The following is a 20,023-nucleotide window of genomic DNA, read 5'->3' as shown; positions in this document are numbered from 1 at the left end:
AAAAAAATTTACTTTGCTACTTTATCATATTTTGAATCATACTGTAATTCATTAACAAGGGATGTTTTAATACAATGCTACACACACTTTCCATCCATACTCCATTTAATTAGAAGAGAACAGAGACGATACGAGTGATACGAGGAATCTACAGTACTTTCCATAAATTAAATGAATGCCTTTTTAAATAGTACTTCCATTAGTATATTAACTTCCGCAAATTGCATATGTAACTCACCTGTCGACGTTCTCCAGGAGCATATCGTCCCCCAGATTCTCCTGGGCGGTACCGCGATGGAAGTACTTGCCGGAAAACCCCAAGTTGAACTTAAACCCCGGCACCAGAGCTTGGATCCTCTGCTGCGTGACCAGCAACGCCATCACGTCGTCCTTCCTCAGTCTGGTGCCTTTTTCCCCGACGAATATGTCGTCGACGTCGACCAGGATCATGCGGTTCAGGCTCAGGCTCAATTGGCCGTGGGATAGGTAGGACAGAGAGTCCAGGAGCAGCAGATTGTGCAGCCAGAATCGCAGGCCACCGCCGAAAAAGACCCTCTGGATCCCGTCGTATCTGCCGTGGTCCTGCGTAATGCAAATCCGATATACGACGATAAACGTTAGGTTTATCAGGCCGAATGGATACGGCACGCCCTACCCCACGGCTACTTTTTCTATTTATTTCGAGGAACGAGGGGGAATTAAACCCTCGCTGAAATGGCCTCGTTCAGCCCCTGGCCTCGGGAACTGATAACGCGCGGTATTTAATATCGATCAAATTCCACCGGGATAATCCTATTGCCGTGGTAACGAGCACAGAGGAAAATGGGAGAAAGGACTGTTTTTGGAGGGCGAATTGGGAATCGATTTCAGTGTTATTGACTATTCCTAAATCTGTCTTTTAAATAAACGGGGGAGCCTCTGATACCTTTCGGTTCTAATTCGGTATTACTCTGATACGATTAATTGAAGGATTAAGTAATTATAATCAAATTAAAATAGTACATTCAGTTCATGAAATTAAGCTTTTCAATATTTGCAGCCCCTAAATTTTCAGATATTTCACATGCATATACTGAATTGCTTGAATTCTCCAATTTCAGTCGTACCGTAGAATTTCACTTGAGAGTCTCTCAAATAAAAGCATCTTCTTTAGAGGATAATCCAATTATTATAATCGAATGAAAATATTGCATATTTAAAACACAGGAATACATTTTTTAACAAAAATTATATCATTTTAAATGCAGTTTCAATTTCACTCATATTTGATGAGTTTCCTCGGTTCTACAATTCCACATTTATCACATAATTTTTTTTTAATACACCACTTGAAAAATGTAAGTTATCGGATAGATCAACAATTTTATTAAATTACTCGCCCTGCAGTTTTAAAATTTCCCTTGCGGTGCTCGTTAACGTTGAAGGCTTAAAAAAAAGAGCGAAATGGAGCATCGATCGCTGGTCGATCGTCAGTCACGTGCAACGAAAATCGTTTATTGCTGCCTAGAAATTACTGTGATGCCATGTTGCCCTTTTTCTTTTTCTTCGCATCTGACGGTGGAGCAGCCCGCATGCGACAACGTTAACAGGTTCGCGCGTTCGACGCGTTGACGCTTATCGATCACCGACGAGGCTGGCCGCGTAAACGCGTGTTAATTTCAAAAGATGCTTTGATTCAACACGTCCACCGACACTCTGTAATCAACTAGCCTAATAGCTCTATTTTCTTCCCCTTTCTTCCCCTACTTTCATTCGCCCACGCAATTTTCCGAGGAAAAGTCGCTGGTATTTTCCTGTCACTGTTGCGTGTCACTTGATTTCTTGGGGAGTTGTAGACTCGCCGCTTGAAACGAGGGTACACGCTAGAGAGGCGTGTTACCATCGCGAGGGAACTCGGGAAAATGGCAAAAAGAGCACTCTGGTGACATAGATTATAGCCTTTTTCTAGACTAGCGAGAAAGTAATAGTACTGGAAAGACAAATAGCTTCTACAATATTTGCAGAATATTACACAGTAAAAAGTGAGGGGGTTTCAGGCTAGATTACCTTGCATTTATAGCAAGTATCTCTGCTTTAAATAATATTCCAGGGTATAATGAATATTGCAAGGGGCTTATATCCAGGGCAAACTGTTATATGGAACATGCTATACAATCCCCATCGAAACTGATTAATTCATCCTGAGCTATAACCAATAATTATAACACGGTCCCGCATACAATGCCCATCAGTTTTCATCCATGGAAGCCATTTTAAATCGCAAATGAAAAGCTACTCCCCGTTTCATCGAGGGTGTCCATTCTCCCTCGAGGAGGCCCTAGAAAAACTGGGCTCGATGGTCGTGAGGGTCATCGAGCAGCTGGTCACTGGAGTGCATCGAATACAACTTCGATGGTGCACTCTCTTCCTCGACGCGAGGCTAATCCCAGGACAGGCAATTTGTTAATTGCGTTGTTCGCGACAGGGACTCTCAGCCGTCGCGCTTTCAAACCGCCTCTGTGAACGGAGCTTGTTAGCAGTAAACAACAATAATAATCCCGCTGATAACCCCATTACGCGGCCGCGGCTTGGGCTAGACTGGGGGATCCCAGGTAGCTAGGTAATTAAATCAGAAGCCAATCAGCCGTTGGTTCATTCGATTAATGGCCATCGGCGCAGCCTGCTTCATTTACCGCCATTCGAGCCGGCAGTTTATTTTGTTTCCTCGACACGCCTAGGGCCGCGAGTTGCATCCTCGATGAACGCGAAGGAGGGCGCCTATTCGATTAGGCTGTGCTAGATTCAGTGGAGTAGATCGATGCTTTCGCTGACGTGGGGCGATAATGTCTATTAAAAGGGGATGCTGATGAAAATGGGGGTGCTTGGGTTTCTGCTTATGAAGGTGTGAGAGATAAAAGGTCTTCAAGCTTAAAAGGGGAGGTTTTATTACGATTCAGATGGATTTGGAAGTTGTCTATCTGGAATGGCGGAGAGCTGGTTGAAAGCTATCTTTGCTAAGTCTGATGGACGTTTTGTCTCACCCTTAGCGGTTGAAAGTTCCCACCTGACCACTTCTATCCCTGGGAGTCCTTAAATCTACTTCCACCTGGTCGTCACTGCAACTGCACAGCTTCTGGATCTACTTTTACTACTCGAAAGATCGTCTTCGGATCAAATTACTCAAGTTCCCTTGCCAATGCTGGCCAAGTACTTTCCTTCGCCAAATCACTCAAGATTCAAGTTACCTTTAGGTTGCAGAGGGTAGATCTCCCCGACGATTTACTGTCAATTTCTGGGAAAACTTAGGGTACGCTAAAGATTGACCTCTTCTACTGAATCGGAGTCTAGTGCTAGTGATTACTACTGGACTTGAAGAATTGTTTGGTGTATTTTTATTTTACAGACTGTATCCTTTCGATATCCTAGGCACTATTTTACTGTTCAAAAAATTTTTAAATTTGAATATTTGAAAATTTGAAAATTTAAATATTCGAAAATTTAAAAATTCGAAAATTCAAAAATTCAAAAAACCTAATATTTGAAAATTCTCTTTTTACGAATCGCGTTGTCGTTACCTAGATGCAGAATTCCTCGCTATAAGTTTATTACCAGACAAAATAACCATCATTTACCAACCCCAAATTTCAAGACCATATCCCTCCTCACACTTCACCCTCAAAACACCCTGCCTCTCCAAAACCAAAACACTGAACACCCCCACAGGAACTGTATGTTCGAGTTCCAGCTCGTTTGTCGAACGCAGATGACACTAGCAGTCCTGCAGCTATCAAATATTCCCGAGTAGCTAGGAAGCGTGTCCTGCAGCACATAAAGGCAGAAGCAGGTAGCGAATGCAACTGCAAATGGCAGGGGTTCAGCCCCCAGGAAGCGAGTGGAAGCTGCGACAAGCTAATAAAAGATTTCGTACGAGGATGGGGTGGCGGGGGGATGAAGCGTATCCATCGAGCTCGCGGTGCACAAAAGCAGATGATATCACGTCCACGGTGTTCCCTGTATTAAGGGAATATTTCCTGTTTGTGCCCGCCCTCCTTCACGTCCGCCCAGGATTCGCCTCCTTCGCATTCCCGCTGCTTCTATAGATCACCCAGTCGCTGCTCTCATCCAGCGCGCGCTCACTTCCGGCCACGGGCTCCAACACCACCGTGGAATCTCGCAATCGCGAATTCCTGTACGAATGTAAACGGCCGAGCGGAACGGCTTTACGGATTGTTTCTACTCCGCGAGACCCACCCTCGTCCCTTATTCCTCTCCATTTCCTTACCTCGCCCCTCCACGTGTCTTCCTACCATTTTTCTTTCTGTTAATATTCCCTCCGCGACTACCCCCTGCAACCCCAGTCGCTTCTTTATTTCAGCCTCGCCTCTTCACGCCTAATCTGCATTACCCCGCGACTGTATCCACCATTGTTTAGTTTTTTCTTGTCCTACTTTGCTGCCACTTTGCCGCTGCAGTGTATTCCCATTTTTGCCCGCTGCGTTTTTCCACATTTTTGGCCTACGTTTTGTGCACCTTAACAGAGGGTTTAGAGCTTATCTGCGGTCAGGGAGAATCCTTTTCTACATACAATATGGGAATGCTTTTTTTAGGTGGACTGTGTTTTTATTTTTGATCCGTGGTTTTTGGCGATTTCTTCTCTTTTTTCTTTCGAGGATTCGAGGAGAATTGGGGAGGTTCTAGGGGTGAGTGTTAGGGGGAGGCTGCGTCTATAAATAGTGGAGGTTAATTCTCGCAATTCAGTGGCATATTGCGGTAAAAAGAGTCAGGAGGGAGGCTGAGGGAAATTGTAAAGAAGGAAGTTTTGAAAGAGACTGTTGAACTCTCTCCACCGCTTTCCATCCCGATTCTATGAAGCCCTCCGCCGTTCTCGTCTTATTTTATGTTTATCTCTATTTATTTATTCGCTTTTTCCACCCTCAGCATTCTCATTCCCTCCTGCGTCTGCCCGCTGCTCCTGCTTCTTATCTGCATTATTTCGAACCCTCTTGTCCCCCTTTCTGTTCATCCTACGACCCTTCGCCCACCCCCTCCGCAGCCCCGATCTTCCATCTTCATTTCCGCGCAAGAGATTCAAGACACGCTCTCCCTTGGCACGCAGGATGAAACTGGAGCAGCGTACACGCGTTGGGGAAATTTCACATTTATTTTCGTTCACTGAGACTTGTATTTTTCGGGGAAATAAGAATCGCGAGGGTCTCTAGAAGCCTCCTCCTCTGGAGGTAACAGAGTTTCGATTATTTGATGCTGAAAGAATGCGCTGAAAGAATCAGGGAAAATAATTAGGGAGAAAATTTTGCGATGATTTAGCGAGTAAATATTTTTTAAAGGAAGAAGAATTAGCTTCTTATGCTAATATGAATTTTAATCTACATGTTCAGTAAAACTATTTGCTTAAATTTCGTGTATCTAATAAATGAAATATTCATAGGAATGACTGCTCATATACGAAAAATTCCTCCCACAATTTTCCATCTCTAGCGCGCAGCCCGACGTTCAAGCGACATCGCCCAAAGTTACACTGTGCACTTGCTAATTAGCAAATTAATTAACGGCGCTATTTGCTGTTTCTCTTTCCCAATCTTCGAAACTCGAGCGAAATTCATCGGAGTGGTCCGCCCGCTTTGTCGACTCGCCGCCAACATAATTGCGAGGAATATTAATTACATTGCAACAAAAGCTACGTTTCCCCTCGCGAGGGGAAGAAAACCGTGCGCATCTGACTTTCTGTGTTTCAGTACCCGCCACGATTCTTTTGTTCGTGCTGCCTTGGCCCTCGCTGGGTCGAATTTAAACAGAAACAGCCGCTTCTTCCCTGGATTATTAATTAATACTTGCATTGTTGATGTACAAAGTGACGGTGGAACGCGAATTTCGTTTAATTAAACACGATTGTGCGTTCAGATTCACCCTCGCGCACCTCGCTGTTATGCTCGCGAAATTTTATTCCGTTAACGAGAGCCATCCTTCTTTTTAGAACTCTTCGTTGCTCGAAGGACATCGATTCCGCCACCCTCTGCTACTATCGTCTTGTTAATTAACACCCTTTGTCTTTCAACGATGATTTTTGGTCTTCGTTCGACACAGAATTGACCATGAACGGAATCTCCGTCTCCGATTGCAACCCCCAGGCCGCAACCCCGTGGTCACGGTGGACGCTGGACGTGTTGTTGGCCACCCTTCGCTGGTCGATTTGGTGGCCAATTGAGGGGATGGGGGTGTTTAAGCTGAACGATGTTTGCGTCTCGATGGACTCACGCAGATTTTGGTTGGTTATGGTGTTTGATAAGGGGTAGCGAGGTAAAAAGAATGGGGTTTTGCAAGCAAATTTAATTGTGAGGGTTGTTGAAGCCTTAGCCAATGAGGGTGTGCAACGTTGCTTCTAGAGGCGGAGCATTTCCCTCACTTAGTGACAAGAGGAAAAGTGAGGGCTATGCTCCGCCCCTAGAGACGATACTATTGGCTGAATTTCAGTGTCTTGAAAAATTATTTCTTCAAAGCACTATAGCTCTTTTTAGAGACTTTCTGCTTTCTAATCTAGTAGAGTATGGGTATGGAGACTCAGACAAATTTTTTTAAGAATTGTTTAGCTTCAAAATCGATACTTTGAAAATCCACAAAAAATCCTACCCAAGAAATAAATAATAAGAGAGATATGGTCTTTAAGTGCTTGGAAAGTATTATCTCAGAATAAATTTCGATCTTCTCGAGGTCGAGGAAGGAACGTGGCACGTAGAAATCCAACATGAATCGCATCTCACCTGAATGACAGTCGCCAGAGGACTTTTGTTAGCTGGATAGTCGAGGCTGTCCCGGTGCGCCCAAGCCAGCGGCTCGTAGGTGCTGTGATTGGCCTGAAAAATGGTCCAGTCACCGCCAGGAAGTGGTCCCCAGGCTGTTTCCCCGGATCTGGTTAATCGGAGAATAGGGGAGGCCGCGTTCAGCTGAGCATCCTGAGGGACAAAGACCGATTTCATTTCGTCAGCTGTTTGCAGAACTCGTCCACTGTCAGTCTGACCATTCCATTCTTTTTCTACTCAATCTTCCAGATGGAAACTAGTGGACAAATTCTGCGATAATAAAATTGGAAGACCCTCTACAACTGTTTTCTGTATCATCTGTAGTTAGTATCACAAATTTTCTTTTTATTTTAAAGAAATCAACTTTTTGATTAAGTGTAATGGGTCAAAAAATATTCTCAAACTTTTGGTGTTCTTCAGAGCTACTTTTGGAGGATCTTATCCAGTGTTTCTATTTGGGTATTGCCTAATGAGAAAGTGGTTAATTTTAGCTAGACTCTTCAAGTTTTAAGGAAACGTTTGAGGGGTTTTATTTAGTTCTACTTTCGGGTAAACTTTGCTAAATTTCATCTAGTCTTCTGCAAGTTTTATAGAGTCCACTAATTATCTTCAATAACAGAGACTGAACTCGCTTCCCAGAACTTAGATTCCCCGGACAAGGTCTGTCTAAGAGTTCTCAAGCCCCTGAAAGCCTCTTCGAGTTCAATCCCTCAAAGACAAAGCGTTAACCTCACGCTACTGACCTTCAGTCTAAGATTAGTGTGCACGAACAGGGGAAAGCCCTTCAGCTGTGCTCCAACGAGGCTCTCCTCGCCGGATGGCGCGAAACCCACGATTCCAACTGAGTATTCTCTGCAATATTTATCGAGCAGCTCGCGGTTCCATTTGTCCATCTGCAGGTACTTGTTCAGGTTCTCAAAGATCAGAACCCCATAGCGGCCTTTATCTAGGTTAGTCAGCACTGGCAACGACTTCCCAGCCACTTCCAGTTTGTACCTGAAAGCACAGACTCTGGTTAGTTGAAATATTAACTGAAAAGCTCATTAATTTACATTATCCTTGCTAACTCCATTTTTATTAAATAATACATTATTCAAACTTCTAGACTCGCCCTAGAGAGATTCATGTATCGTAATTAATAAAATCTAAAAACCCTCGTGTAATATTATTATAGTTACTTAAAATATTGAAATGGGAATGAATCGATTTTACGAGCTGTAGCAAATTTTAGGGAAATTCAGCGGAGGCTATTGGCACATAAAATTATTGAAAATACGGAATTATTGAAACGTAAGATTACCAAGATATAAAATCATCGAGATACAGGATTATATTGAAGTGCAGAATCATTGAGATATGAAATTATTCGAATATAGAATTACCAGGGATATAAAATTTATAGGAAGGCAGAATTATTGGGATATGGAATTTACGATAGCATAGTATTATTGGAATACAGAATTTATAGGAAAGCAGGATTACTGCCGAACACAATTATCAAGGCACAACCGAAGTACAGAATCATTAATATCACAAACATTTCACCCTTCAAGATTCCCAAACTTCCCTCAACGCCCATCAACCCCGAAGATACACTTCCACCATCCAATATCAATAACGCAGCCCCTCAAGATCGATCAACTTTATTTGCCCAAGAAACTTCGCCGCGGGTTCAAGAACAGAAATCGTGGAATCGATAAAAAGAATTCCGGAATCTTTCACAAGCAATATCCCTGTGTCAACAATTCCTGAAAGGTTTCCCATGCTGGTGCAATAGAGAAACTTCGTCCAACTTTTACAGAGGGTTTTCATTCTCCTCGCAGGGTTATGCAATAAAGCAAGCATCGCAGTGAGAGAATGAAATAAACGATCCTCCCACGCTCTGGCAACTCACTCTCAATTTTCCCACCAGTCGAACAGGGGATGGACAGAGGGGGTAGGGAACGATCTCATCGACGATCGTCGCGACAATTTCAATCCGGCCCACGATCGGATATTTAAAACAGGAACGGCAATAAACAGGGGGAAAAAATGGAATATCGATAAGGGGCGGGGGCGGCGTCGTTATTGTTAAACGATAAAACGAGGACACTTTTATCGAAATCCCATTCGCGCGGCATCCGAAACGGTTTCGAGAATAATAAAGCAATTACACGCGGAACGTGGCTTTTACATTTCGCCTCGACCGTCCGCGATCCCCCTCCCGCGCTTTTCCTTCTTGATAACGCTCGAATTTGGTCCATCGAGCCTGCGAGCCCCGACCGCAGAAGCCAATGGAATACCCTAGGATTTTTATTTCCACAGCTCGCGGCGGCGCGTTTTTATTCCGCTCCTCGGCTCGATAAAACGACTTTATCGCTGGAATAAACCGACGAAGTTCGCTCGCGAGGTCGTCCCTGCGTTGCGTCGCGAAGAAGCGGCCCTAGAGGATTGTGAATTTATTGGGAGCTCGATCGAGAGGGATTTATGGGGGTACTCGTGAACTGTTGTCGATGGGTTGTTGAATGTTTTACAGAGAGTGTAAATTTAATATTTCGGTAATTATTGATCATTAGTACGATATTGGATTGGCTTTTCATTAAAACAGATATGCAGTCAATTATCCGTCATCTCTTTTCTCCGATGCTTCCCATATTTGATGTGTTTACGATAAAAGTATCGCTGTAGCTTGATTCAATTTTGCACGATCGATTAGTACCTAATAATCTGTTGATTATGAGAAAAGTTGAATAGCGAGAGGGTGATTGGTGAGTGTTTTGAAAGGGAGTAAAATTCATTAGGGGTGAGAAGTTGTTTCAATGGAATCGATTTATGTTTCGATGAGCGGTGATAGGGAATATTCATAAACTAATGATCCTATATAGACTACACAATTAAAATATGCAGATTTTGCCTGGAAATCGAGACGCAAAAAACAGATACAATTAGCTTCTAGTTTTTTCTATGTTCTTAGTCTCTCTTTAGCTTCTTTCTAGTTCCTTTCTAGTTTCACAAAATATTCCTCGCAAGAAAGACAAACTTTCCTTATCAGTTCTTTTTCCCTTTCAAATTCCTTTTCCCAACCCCTAAACTTTTTCTCAATCCCTTCTCAGTACTTTCTTAACCCCTGCTTCCCTATTCCAGTTTCTAGTCGCCTTCTAGTCCTCTCTTACTACCCTCCTAATCTTAATTAAGTTTCCCTGTCTCAGGAGTACCAAGAGAGCTAACGAATACCCCGAAGGAATTTCCTTTCAGTCCTCTAGCCTTGCTACGTAACTTAGGCACAGCAAATCAGGGGTACCCCCGAAAATTATGAAGCTGTTTCCCCAGGAGGGAACAAGTAGAGCATGCTTTCTCAGTTCCAAGGGTAGAGAGTAGGCGTTGAAGGTGGCACACATCGCTCTGAATTTACGAGTCGAGTACGACTTCTTTGGAACACGCCCCAAGGGTAAGTTATTTCTCCTTAGGGTTACTGTTACTTTCTGATATTATTTTCGTCTAGAATACCATCTTGGGAAACTCAGTTTCGAATTCTCCTACGCTATAAAAACACATAGTACTGCAAAGTAGTATTCATCCCTTACCTAATCAGAATCACCCTTAGAATTTCTTTCGAATCACTTGCGACAAATACCACACTCTAAAATATACTTCAAGTTCTATCTAATACAGCAAAGAGCTCATAACGAAAAAATACTGTACATCACATTGGATGCCTCTCATTTTTTCTCCCAGATATTTTTCCAACGCTGTAGCAAGGTCTCGAAAGCATGCACTAAGCTCCAAGCAAACTTCGAAAGTGTAAATTCAGCTGGTTCGAAGGGTACGTGGCAGCAAACAGATGTGGGAAGTCACGAAGAAAGAATTACTATGTACCGGGTGGCTCTGGGGCTAATCCGATTCGCGAGCGATTCGAAACGGAAGATTCGAGCGGGACACTTGCGATTCACGTACGCGTCTTGAATATCAAACGCGAGCAGACTCGGCCAAGTCCAACCGAGGGCAGTCGGTGTTGTTCGACAGGAATTTCCCGAGCAGCTGGGATTCCACGTGTTGTTTCTGCCGGGTATTATGACGGGAGCCTGTTGTTTCTTCCACCTCTCGGGGTGGAAAAAGTTTCCCTGGAAAATAGTCCTTTGGAGGCGGTCCTTGGACTTCCCACGCGTACCACAGTTTTCTTTGCAGATTTGTAAGAATCCCTCAACCCTCGCGGAACAACGAATTAGACTCTAAATCGCTGAATTTTTCATTTCCACGAGAGTTGGGCGCCTGGAGCTAATGGACTTTGTTTATTCCATTTTCGAAGTCCTTTGTGAGGATTTCGTAATTTAATTTGGAGCTGAGATGGTTATTTTCTGGAATTTTTGCGGTTAAGTAGATTCCCCCAGTATGTAGTCAGACAGGTGTAATATTCTACTTGGACTTACTGGAGATGTTTTATATGTAGGTTTCAAATTCTTCTATTTCATACTTTTTAGTTTACATTCTGGCGTTTGTTTTGAAGACACTGTAGGTACATTAACAAGTGTGCTGTCCCATGACCCGTATACGGGTCAGGGCAATTTGAACGATTATTTCTCAAAATACTTCATCAGATTCTCATTCAATTTCTCACACAAGCTGTACAGATCTCTTTGATGATGGAGTCACTTCATTCATACGACGTTTTCACTAACACTAAAACATCACAAAACCGCGGGAAAAGGTTAAAAATTGAAATACAAATATAACTAACCCAGTTTAGAGACAGCAAAGTAACTCGTACAGCTCACAATAATTCTTCCTCAATTTCAGCACTTTCAAGACCACCACAAAAGACCACAGCGGACCAATTAAACATCGAAGTCCCATTTGAAAGAATTTCAAGTCCCATCAGGCAGCTCGTCGCATCTCCTCCCATTTCTCACGTCCCCCGCTGCAGCTCGTCGACCCAGAAACAAGTGTCTGCCGGTAATAACCAACTTCTCCTTCCGTGTCGCGATAACGAGTAATTAAAATCGTACGTTGCATAACCCATCGGGAGCGAGGAGCACCGTCTGACGCGATATCGCGGGGCAATAATCGTCAACGGTATCAACAGTTTACGACCGTCCCGTGTTCGCGTGTCACGGCAGAAAATTGCAGTTAACTAATGAATGAATGAATGCCGGATAATTCAGCGGAGTAATCGGTTCGATAATTGGCGGCCGGCCATTAACGACGGCCCCGGCAATTTACGGAGCTAACGAACTGTCATAACGAACTCTCTCGGCATGGCTCTTTTGTTCTTGGCCGACCAATTGGCTGGCACCGCCAATTGCACCGCTGCACTGCTTCGAGCGCGTGCACGAATCCGCCAAAGGATCCTCTGCCCCCTACCCCCCACGCTGGGGATTTCAAAGGTATCGATCGGAGAGGGTCGCTGAAAAACGCGTGCTAGCAATTAGGGATGTTTAGCATCTAGCCTTGGCCCTTGCTCGAGGGCTACTTCTGGAGGATCTGTACCCTCTCGAGTGTTTCTATCGTTAGCGAGCACTTATTACGCGATACCCTGAGCCTCAATTATGCGTTTCTCTCGCTTGGTCAGAGCTCGAGAGGGGACACTGGAAGATTTTAAGGGGGCTGATTAAGAGACGCAACTTCGTTTGAGGCTGTTGTGGGGCGTCTTTTGGGCGGGGAGGATGTGGGGAGTTGGAGCTGGAGAAGTGGTTGCTAGGGACGAGGGAGAGTCGAGGTATGGTGTCATGTTTGGGAGATATTGACAGGAATGGAAGGTGTTTTGGGATTGATAGATATTTGAGTCACGTTCCTGTGTCTGGAAAGAGTGATATTCGGACAGGCGAAGTTTGACTTGGGATTGATGGAGACCTAAGCAACATCCTCACGTTTGAGAAGTGTTATATTCGGAAGGAGGAGAGTTATTTTAGTCCTGACAAGTCACGTTCCTATTTTTACAAAAATTTCTGATCTAAGTCTTCCAAGAATATAATTCCATTATCAAACCCGCAAAAAGAGCAGAGAAATAAAATATAATATCCATTTTAATTTGAAACAATTTTCATTTCTGTAATGCCTCCACAAGAGCTTCCACTCACCATAAGCATACAACTTCCGTAAACCCAGGACTTAAAAGACCCTCGCTCAACAAAAGCAACAATGAATGCAAAAGATCGCAGTGCGATTCGATTACAGAGCGAGATCTCGGCTAACAGCGGCAGGAACAGTAAACAACAGGAAGGAAAGCACTCGGGCCAAGAATCTCGGCGCGAGTGGAAGAATTAATGCAAGCGGGGGGATGCTTTAACAAGAATGAAATTATTACCGTTCGCTCGAAACTGTTCCCGTTACTGCGCATATTTACCGCGCTCTCGTATTAATAACTAGCTGCAGGTGAAAGTAGACGAGTCTGACGCAACTCTGGCGTAGTATCGCTAACGAAGTTTCGTTGCTTCCCGATCCTCGGGCGTCCCTGCGTCGGAAGTAGCGAGGGGCGAGAGAAAAGGGGGTAGCAATTTGCCAAGCGGGATCTCGCAGCGGGAACTGCTAACTTCGCGGGAATATTTTTCTTGGAAATCTCCCTTTATTAACTAACAATCGTAAGAAGCGCGGGGGCAGAGTATCGGGGAAGGAAATAAAAGCTGAGGGAAGCTGTGAGAACGAAATCGCGTGGTGGGAGAGGAGAGAAAACGGGGGATAAACCGAGATAACAAGAAAATTAATGGAACCGAGCTCGCGACTAGTAAGAAGGAAAAATTAGAGAAGAAAAAGACTGATTTAAGAGAATAATGGTCAAACAGGAAATAGGATTCAAAAGGCGAGGATTCAGCAACGGGTGGCTTCGAACAAAGAGGTCAAGAAAGGAGAACAAGAGGGCGAAGTGGAATCAATGGAGGCTCCAGACGCCAAGAAGAGAGGGACCAGCCTTCCAGTGAGGAGTGTCGCGGACGAGGTGGGCAAACACGATTTACTCCCAACACTCGGAAAAGGACTTATCATCCTGGCTGGCAGTGTCCTTCCAGCGGAGGCCAGAGGTACGAGAGCCAGACGGAGGCAAACGAGCAAAGTCTTCGTCAAGAGGATTTGCAGGAAGTGTATCCCGCGGAATGAAGAAGGATGGCGCGAGATGAGCGGCTGAATAAGGAAATACGGTTGGACTCGGACTAGGGCGAAGCTTGCAGGACTGAAAAGCCTCCACCCGACCCTTTTAAAACTCTGACGTATGAAATCCAAACGGCCTGCTGAACCGTTCCTAAGGAATCCAGTCTGGAATCGAGCTATCGAGGGCTATTGATCTGTCAGTCCCAGGGGAGATTATTCCTTCAATCTCTGAGGCTGTTCACGAGGACGCAAATGATAGGAGACTTTTCTTTGAGTCAGCCTCGTGTCAGCGGGATTGGAGCTTTAGGGAGGAGCTTTCAAAGGGTTCTGACAGGGATTTCTTTATGGCTTGTTTTCGTGGATCTTTGATTAGAGTTGGATGTGGAGCTAGGGAGTGTAGGGATTCTAGATATAAATTAGGGTGGGTGTAGAGTTAGAGTCAAAGTAAAGCAAGTGTAGATTAGAATCAAGTGGTAGATTAAGTATGGGGTGGATCTGGAAGGGGTATGGGTGAGCCTAGATTTGAGTTCAATGTGTGGTAGACCTAGACTAGGCTTGGATTAAATTTAGGTTAGGTTTAGAACAGGGTTTCTCAACCTTTTCTGGCTTACAGCCCTCTATGGCTCCCTAACAGTAGATCTACCTTCTTTTTCCTATTCCCATTTTTCATCTTGTCCCCACTCTTTTCTTCACGTGGCCCAAAAATATCGATACTAGAATCCCTAAAGTACCATATCATTTCTGCTGAGAGACCCCCGTTTAGATTTTCTCTAGAACAAGATAAAATACAGAAAGACCAAAAAATCTAGTTGTCACTAGAAATCTCGAGTTCCAAAGAGAAAGTCAGCATCCAGGATAAACATGAATCTTCAACTTAATATTGCAACTGAACCTCCCCAAGGATTAATTTTGACATCGTCTGACCTAAAATCTCCAGGAGCATGGCACATCTCATTGAAACGAAATCTAATTCGAAAGGATCCACCGAGAGCGAAGCCATTGTGCCCGTTCACCGTCAGGAGGACTCGGATTCGCTTATTGTCAAGATCCTCGCGAATTCTTCGCAGCTCCTATATATAGGTATATTTATCCTTTTGTGCGAGGGAGCAGAGCGCAAAGGGGAATAAAAACTGCTCACGCGCGGCTTCGCCGACCATTTTCCGACGATCTTCGTGCCGCGGACATGCTGATGATCCTTATCGGGGATAAAAATCCAATTATAATGTGAAATGGATCCCACCTCGGAGGGAAACGGATCTCGCTGGATCTGGGCTCCGGAGGCTCGATGACTGCGCCCTTTTTGCACCGTGGTCGTTGCACTTTTCAACCGAGCGTCTTCAAACCCTTTGAGTGCAGATAATTTATTTTCTTCTGAAGGGATTTATGCCGTGCAACTCAACAAAAGGCTGCTTTTATTTCGACTGGGTCTTCGTCTCAGGAAAAGTCCTCCTTTCTTAGCTGGCACTATCACTATCGCAGTTTAATAATACTACTCATTCATTCTTCACCCATTTTAACGAGTGAGATGTTGATAAGAGGAGTAAGAGAATATTCCTAGCACTGATTAATTAATACTAAAAGAAAATATATAATACGACTCAATTCTGCTGAATTTTAATCATCCTCGTATCTCTGAATTTCCACATGAAGAATAGTTACATTGAACTGTGTCAATCTTATTTAAAAAATTTCAGCGAAGTACATTTTTAAATCACGCAGCTCTGAAAGAAGAGCATAGGCGCAATCAAAGCTAAAAATGCTTAATCCCCTGCCAACTATGGAAGTTAAATCCAGGAAAGTTTATCCATTATCAAGCTCCGTATAATCTCCCATAATTACAAGAGAAGACAAGAGTGGCAATTCTACCAAGTTCCACGTGATTCGTAATCCTCAAGAATGAATTTTTTCCATTAATGCTCGACACGGCTCTCGTGCATCCCCTTTTTCAAGCGGTACGAAAGGGAACAGTTTAATACACGTATATTACCCAATTGCAGGGGAGATTAATCGCAGAGAAGAATGTGGAAGAATCTTTATGAATGTTTCGCGGCGTGTAGAACGTTGGAAGAATTTGCAGTTCAGTCAGATTATCATCTTTAATTATGCCAGCTACGGGGATGTAATTTATCCAGAAACGACTAGAGAGAGATTTTGTTGAAAAGTACTGAAACCTCGAATATGTGTTTTTTGAAGAGATAGTTTCTCTAGGCTCTTGGATTTTTTTAGATATTTTTAAGGGGTGGTAGTTCTTCAGGGTAACAGAAAGGAGTGATAGAAAGTTCATGGAGCAACAGAGGGTGGAATTAAAAAAGGGGAGATCGTAAAATAACATCGTATTGAGGAAGATTTAGAATTTCTGGGGCCAGATTTTTTTCCTCTCTATTTTTTTCGGCAGGGGAGGCTACGCCGAAATTTGTAGCGTTCATAAATAGTGGAGGCGAGCAAGATCAACGATGGTGCGTCAGAATTCCGACAACTAATTTATAGGCGACGATAACGAAGAAAGAACGACGCGATGGCTGGTGTTTGCTAAACAATCGGGGTAAGTGACAGTAGTCTCCATTTTTACGGTACAAATATTAGCCACCCTCTTCGCTCTTCTCGTTCCTCATATCCACCCCCTTTCGCTCTATTCCATGTTTCCACGATTGAGCTTTCGATTTTTTCTGCTTCTCCTATCTTTCTATCCTTCGTGATAGGGTGTATTTTACGAAAAATTGTCAAGAGTAAAATTCGTGATAAAATATGGAAATAAGGGAGAATTTGAAAAATTGGTTAATGCGATCCAGTGTGATTAATTAATTTCGGGGTGCTTGGAAAGTGAAATCATGGAGACTCATTTCTCACTATTTAATTAATGTGTCCTAGTTTGGCGAGACGAATTTTCTGACTTCTTATTCGAATTTTCGCCGCAGTTTTAATTTTCTAAGTAGTACTACTCAATCATAAATCGCACTCTGTGAAATTTAATAAAAATTAGCATTCTCTGGAGGAAAAATTCTAGCAAATAACTCTTTCACCTTTTTACTTTAAAAATTAGTATTTTCTACTCACTCTAGCGAAAAAAGCTATTCCAGAAAAATTAATTTAACCTGAATTAACGTATTCGAAGCGCGGGGATGCACCAGCGGAGATCCGAAATTTATATATTATAATAATATTCGAGATGGGTATTACGCCCGTAATTTCACGTTCATATTTGAACATTGTGTTTTATTTGCGCGATAAACTAATTGGCCGCGATTCATTCGCCGTGAAATATGAATTCGCTACGCATAAGAGTGAACATTCGTATCGGCCGATCACATATTTGTTATTTATTTTAGACTTCAAAACTCATCTATGTTCACATATGGTTCACATTTGATTCTCGATTTATCAGAATACACTACATCGATATTTACGTTATCTCGACTTAGAAACGATAAAAATAACGACAATCATTCCCGACAAATATTTGCTCGAATCTCGTTTACTCTTCCTACGTCGATTCTCGTTTAAACATTCTGACTGAAGCGAATCGCGGGAATTGAAATCCTTTCAAATGCTGTAACAGCGTAACGCATATAAGCCATTATTCTTCTGGGCATCGTGCGTCGACCGAAATCCTTTCGAGTTCCAACTACTCCGTGTAATGTTCCTCGCTGAATACTAAATAGGACGGGCTCCGTTGCGTAATGCTTGATCAATAAGATGCGCGACGACAATTGCATTGATAATTCCCTTCGCCCAGAACATCAAAATGGAGCTGGTGTAAACTGGAGATAATGAACTCGGGAGATGCAAAATATAATTGGAAAATCCATGCTATTTAATAGATACGATCCTTAAACAGAATTCTGAAAACTACGAATCTGTCCAAGGAAGTGAGTATTTATTCATTTGAAGTACGAATACTGAAATAATAATCAATGAAACTTTAAGCTCTTGATTAATTACTTATACTTATTCCAGGAAATTTTTGCCTAAGAATATTGTACTTTAAAATTTATACCTACAGGAAAAAGAATCTACTAATTTCTAAAGAAAATCTACTTTTCTATCATCCACCTCACATTAAAAAAAATATTCTAAATCCTAATGAACTTCTAAATGATAGATCTTCCAAATCTCTACTTCTCCATCACCCAGTACATTTCAGTACCCCCACTCGAGGCACAAAGTACTCATCGAGAAAGCTAAACGGTCCTCAAACGGAGACAAGAACACACGTGACAGAGTCTATTCGATGCATTCCCTCGATTTCCCTTTCCACAATGGAATGCAAATCGAGCGACGAGGGCGAGGGGTCGGTTTAAAATCCGCCGTTGACGAGACTGCAAATTAGTGGCGGGAAAGCGTTGTCGTGCGACAACTACGTAGCCGGCACGGAGTTAATGAGATTCGGGTGCAGATGAAAGGGCCTTGGACGAACGTGGAATTAATGGAATTGTCGCGAAGCTTCTGAATCGATTCGACCCCGACGTCCCTCGAAACTGGCGACCCGATTCCGTTGCGCTGCACAACGCTTTTCCTTCGTTATGCCCGAATATGTCGATCGATTAGCGAAACGCTTCGGGAGCTCGGAACGATTCACGGACCGCTGTGCGCTGCCTCCGCGCGATTTGCATCCTCATTGATAGGCACCGAAGGAGGAACCGAGTTCGTCAATACGGGGGAATCTTGGTCGATTAGTGGCGAAATTCACGGGGCCCGAAACTCGGGAATTGTAGGAATATCAAAGGCTCGATTTGAGCTCAATATTCTCAGATATTCCTAGTGTTGACGTATAATGCATTCGCTGTGAGCTAGGCACTTATTGGTAGACTGCAGACTTTCTATGAGATTTTATATTTTTATAAATAGTACTAGCACGATGGTCGCCACGTTAAACCCTCGCAAATGGACCCCATTCGAGGAATTTCATCCACTCCCCCAGAGTTCTGGATACAGAAGGATATACAAACCCTGTATCGCTACGTAGAAAAGGAAAAAAGCGTAGAGGAAAGGGGAAAACGCGAATTTGTACGCCTCCCCGTGCCCTCGGGGGAGGGTCCAAGGGGGGCGTCAATGTTTCAGCGCGGGAAGGTGTATAAACCCTCTTAAAGGCCATTTGCACCCTCGGTGCTCCCCGAGGACAGACACGCGGGGCGAATTTCGATGAGATCTGGCGCACGGGAAACGAAATGGATGATCGACGCCCGCTTCGGGGTAGCCAAACGGACGTAGCTGGCTTCTGGATTTCTGAAACGCGTCTCAGCTGCTCGCGGCGGAGAGAACGCACGGAGGGACATCGAGGAATTATTCATGAAGGAAAATTCCGGTCCCCAGTTGCCCTCATCCTCTCACGACGCTCTGTCCTTCCTTCGACCGTTTGCGTATCTGTATTATTTAGGGACGCGCGAATTTCTCGGGCCAGCGTTCGGGAAATTTGTGAAAGTGGCGGTCCTCTGGAACCGCGAACCCCACGCTGCGAGAGGGTGAATGCTGGAATGAGCACCGGGGTGGCCTGTGATGGACGATGGAACGGTGAGAGGATTATTCGGGGCACATTTGAGAATCCATGGGGTGGAGAGAATTAATCGTTTGTATCGAGGGGCTGGAACAGGGGAATGGAAATGGTAACAAAGGAGAGCCTCGAACATTAAAGGAACTATTTTTCTGGAAAAAGTTCTGGAAAAATAATTTACTTGTGTATGTATCTGGAAGTTTGATGTTTATGAATCCCTCTTGGAACGAAGAACGAAGAGCTCATTACTAAATCAGTGCTTCACCCACCCAGAATTAAAAATACTATGCTATCGTTTCTGCTTTCCTAGAAAAAGATCAGAATTGACAAGGGTTGTTTTTTGGTTTCAGCTCTCCAGTTTGTTTAGAACAAATATGTAAAAAGTGTAGGATCAGTACAGGAAGGTCATAAAAATAAATTTCACATCCCTCAACAAGGGTTCTGAAATAACATTTATCTTCTTTTAAGACAAATACCAAAAATTACACACGAAAGAAAAGGAAAATTACGCAACCCTTTCAAGAAACGGTACACCCTCTCAAGAAAATAAATAAAGAACCCCATCTACGGTATGTTCAAGTATTTTAAGAGCAGGCCACTCGGGGTGGTAGCAGAAAGAAAATTCCGGAAGCAGTTCCCGAACGAAGATATCGCTTAATATCTCCACTCGCTGCGAAATGGTCCA

The 20,023-nt window shown here is 43.5% G+C and overlaps 1 protein-coding gene across 1 annotated transcript in view; it reads right to left on the bottom strand.

Annotated features, from left to right (window-relative positions):
- Positions 1–20,023, bottom strand: part of Sfl (N-deacetylase and N-sulfotransferase sfl) — a 63,205-nt gene that overhangs the window by 4,949 nt on the left and 38,233 nt on the right. The window contains exons 3-5 of the mRNA XM_076390905.1: positions 7,538–7,790; positions 6,756–6,947; positions 239–582 (exon numbers count right to left, since the gene is read on the bottom strand). Of these exons, the coding sequence (XP_076247020.1) occupies positions 239–582; positions 6,756–6,947; positions 7,538–7,790 (789 nt within the window). The remainder of the gene's footprint in view (positions 1–238; positions 583–6,755; positions 6,948–7,537; positions 7,791–20,023) is intronic.

Source organism: Calliopsis andreniformis, unplaced genomic scaffold (assembly GCF_051401765.1).
Source record: "Calliopsis andreniformis isolate RMS-2024a unplaced genomic scaffold, iyCalAndr_principal scaffold0022, whole genome shotgun sequence".
NCBI lineage: Eukaryota > Metazoa > Arthropoda > Insecta > Hymenoptera > Andrenidae > Calliopsis > Calliopsis andreniformis.
This window is presented reverse-complemented; position numbering and strand designations above follow the sequence as displayed.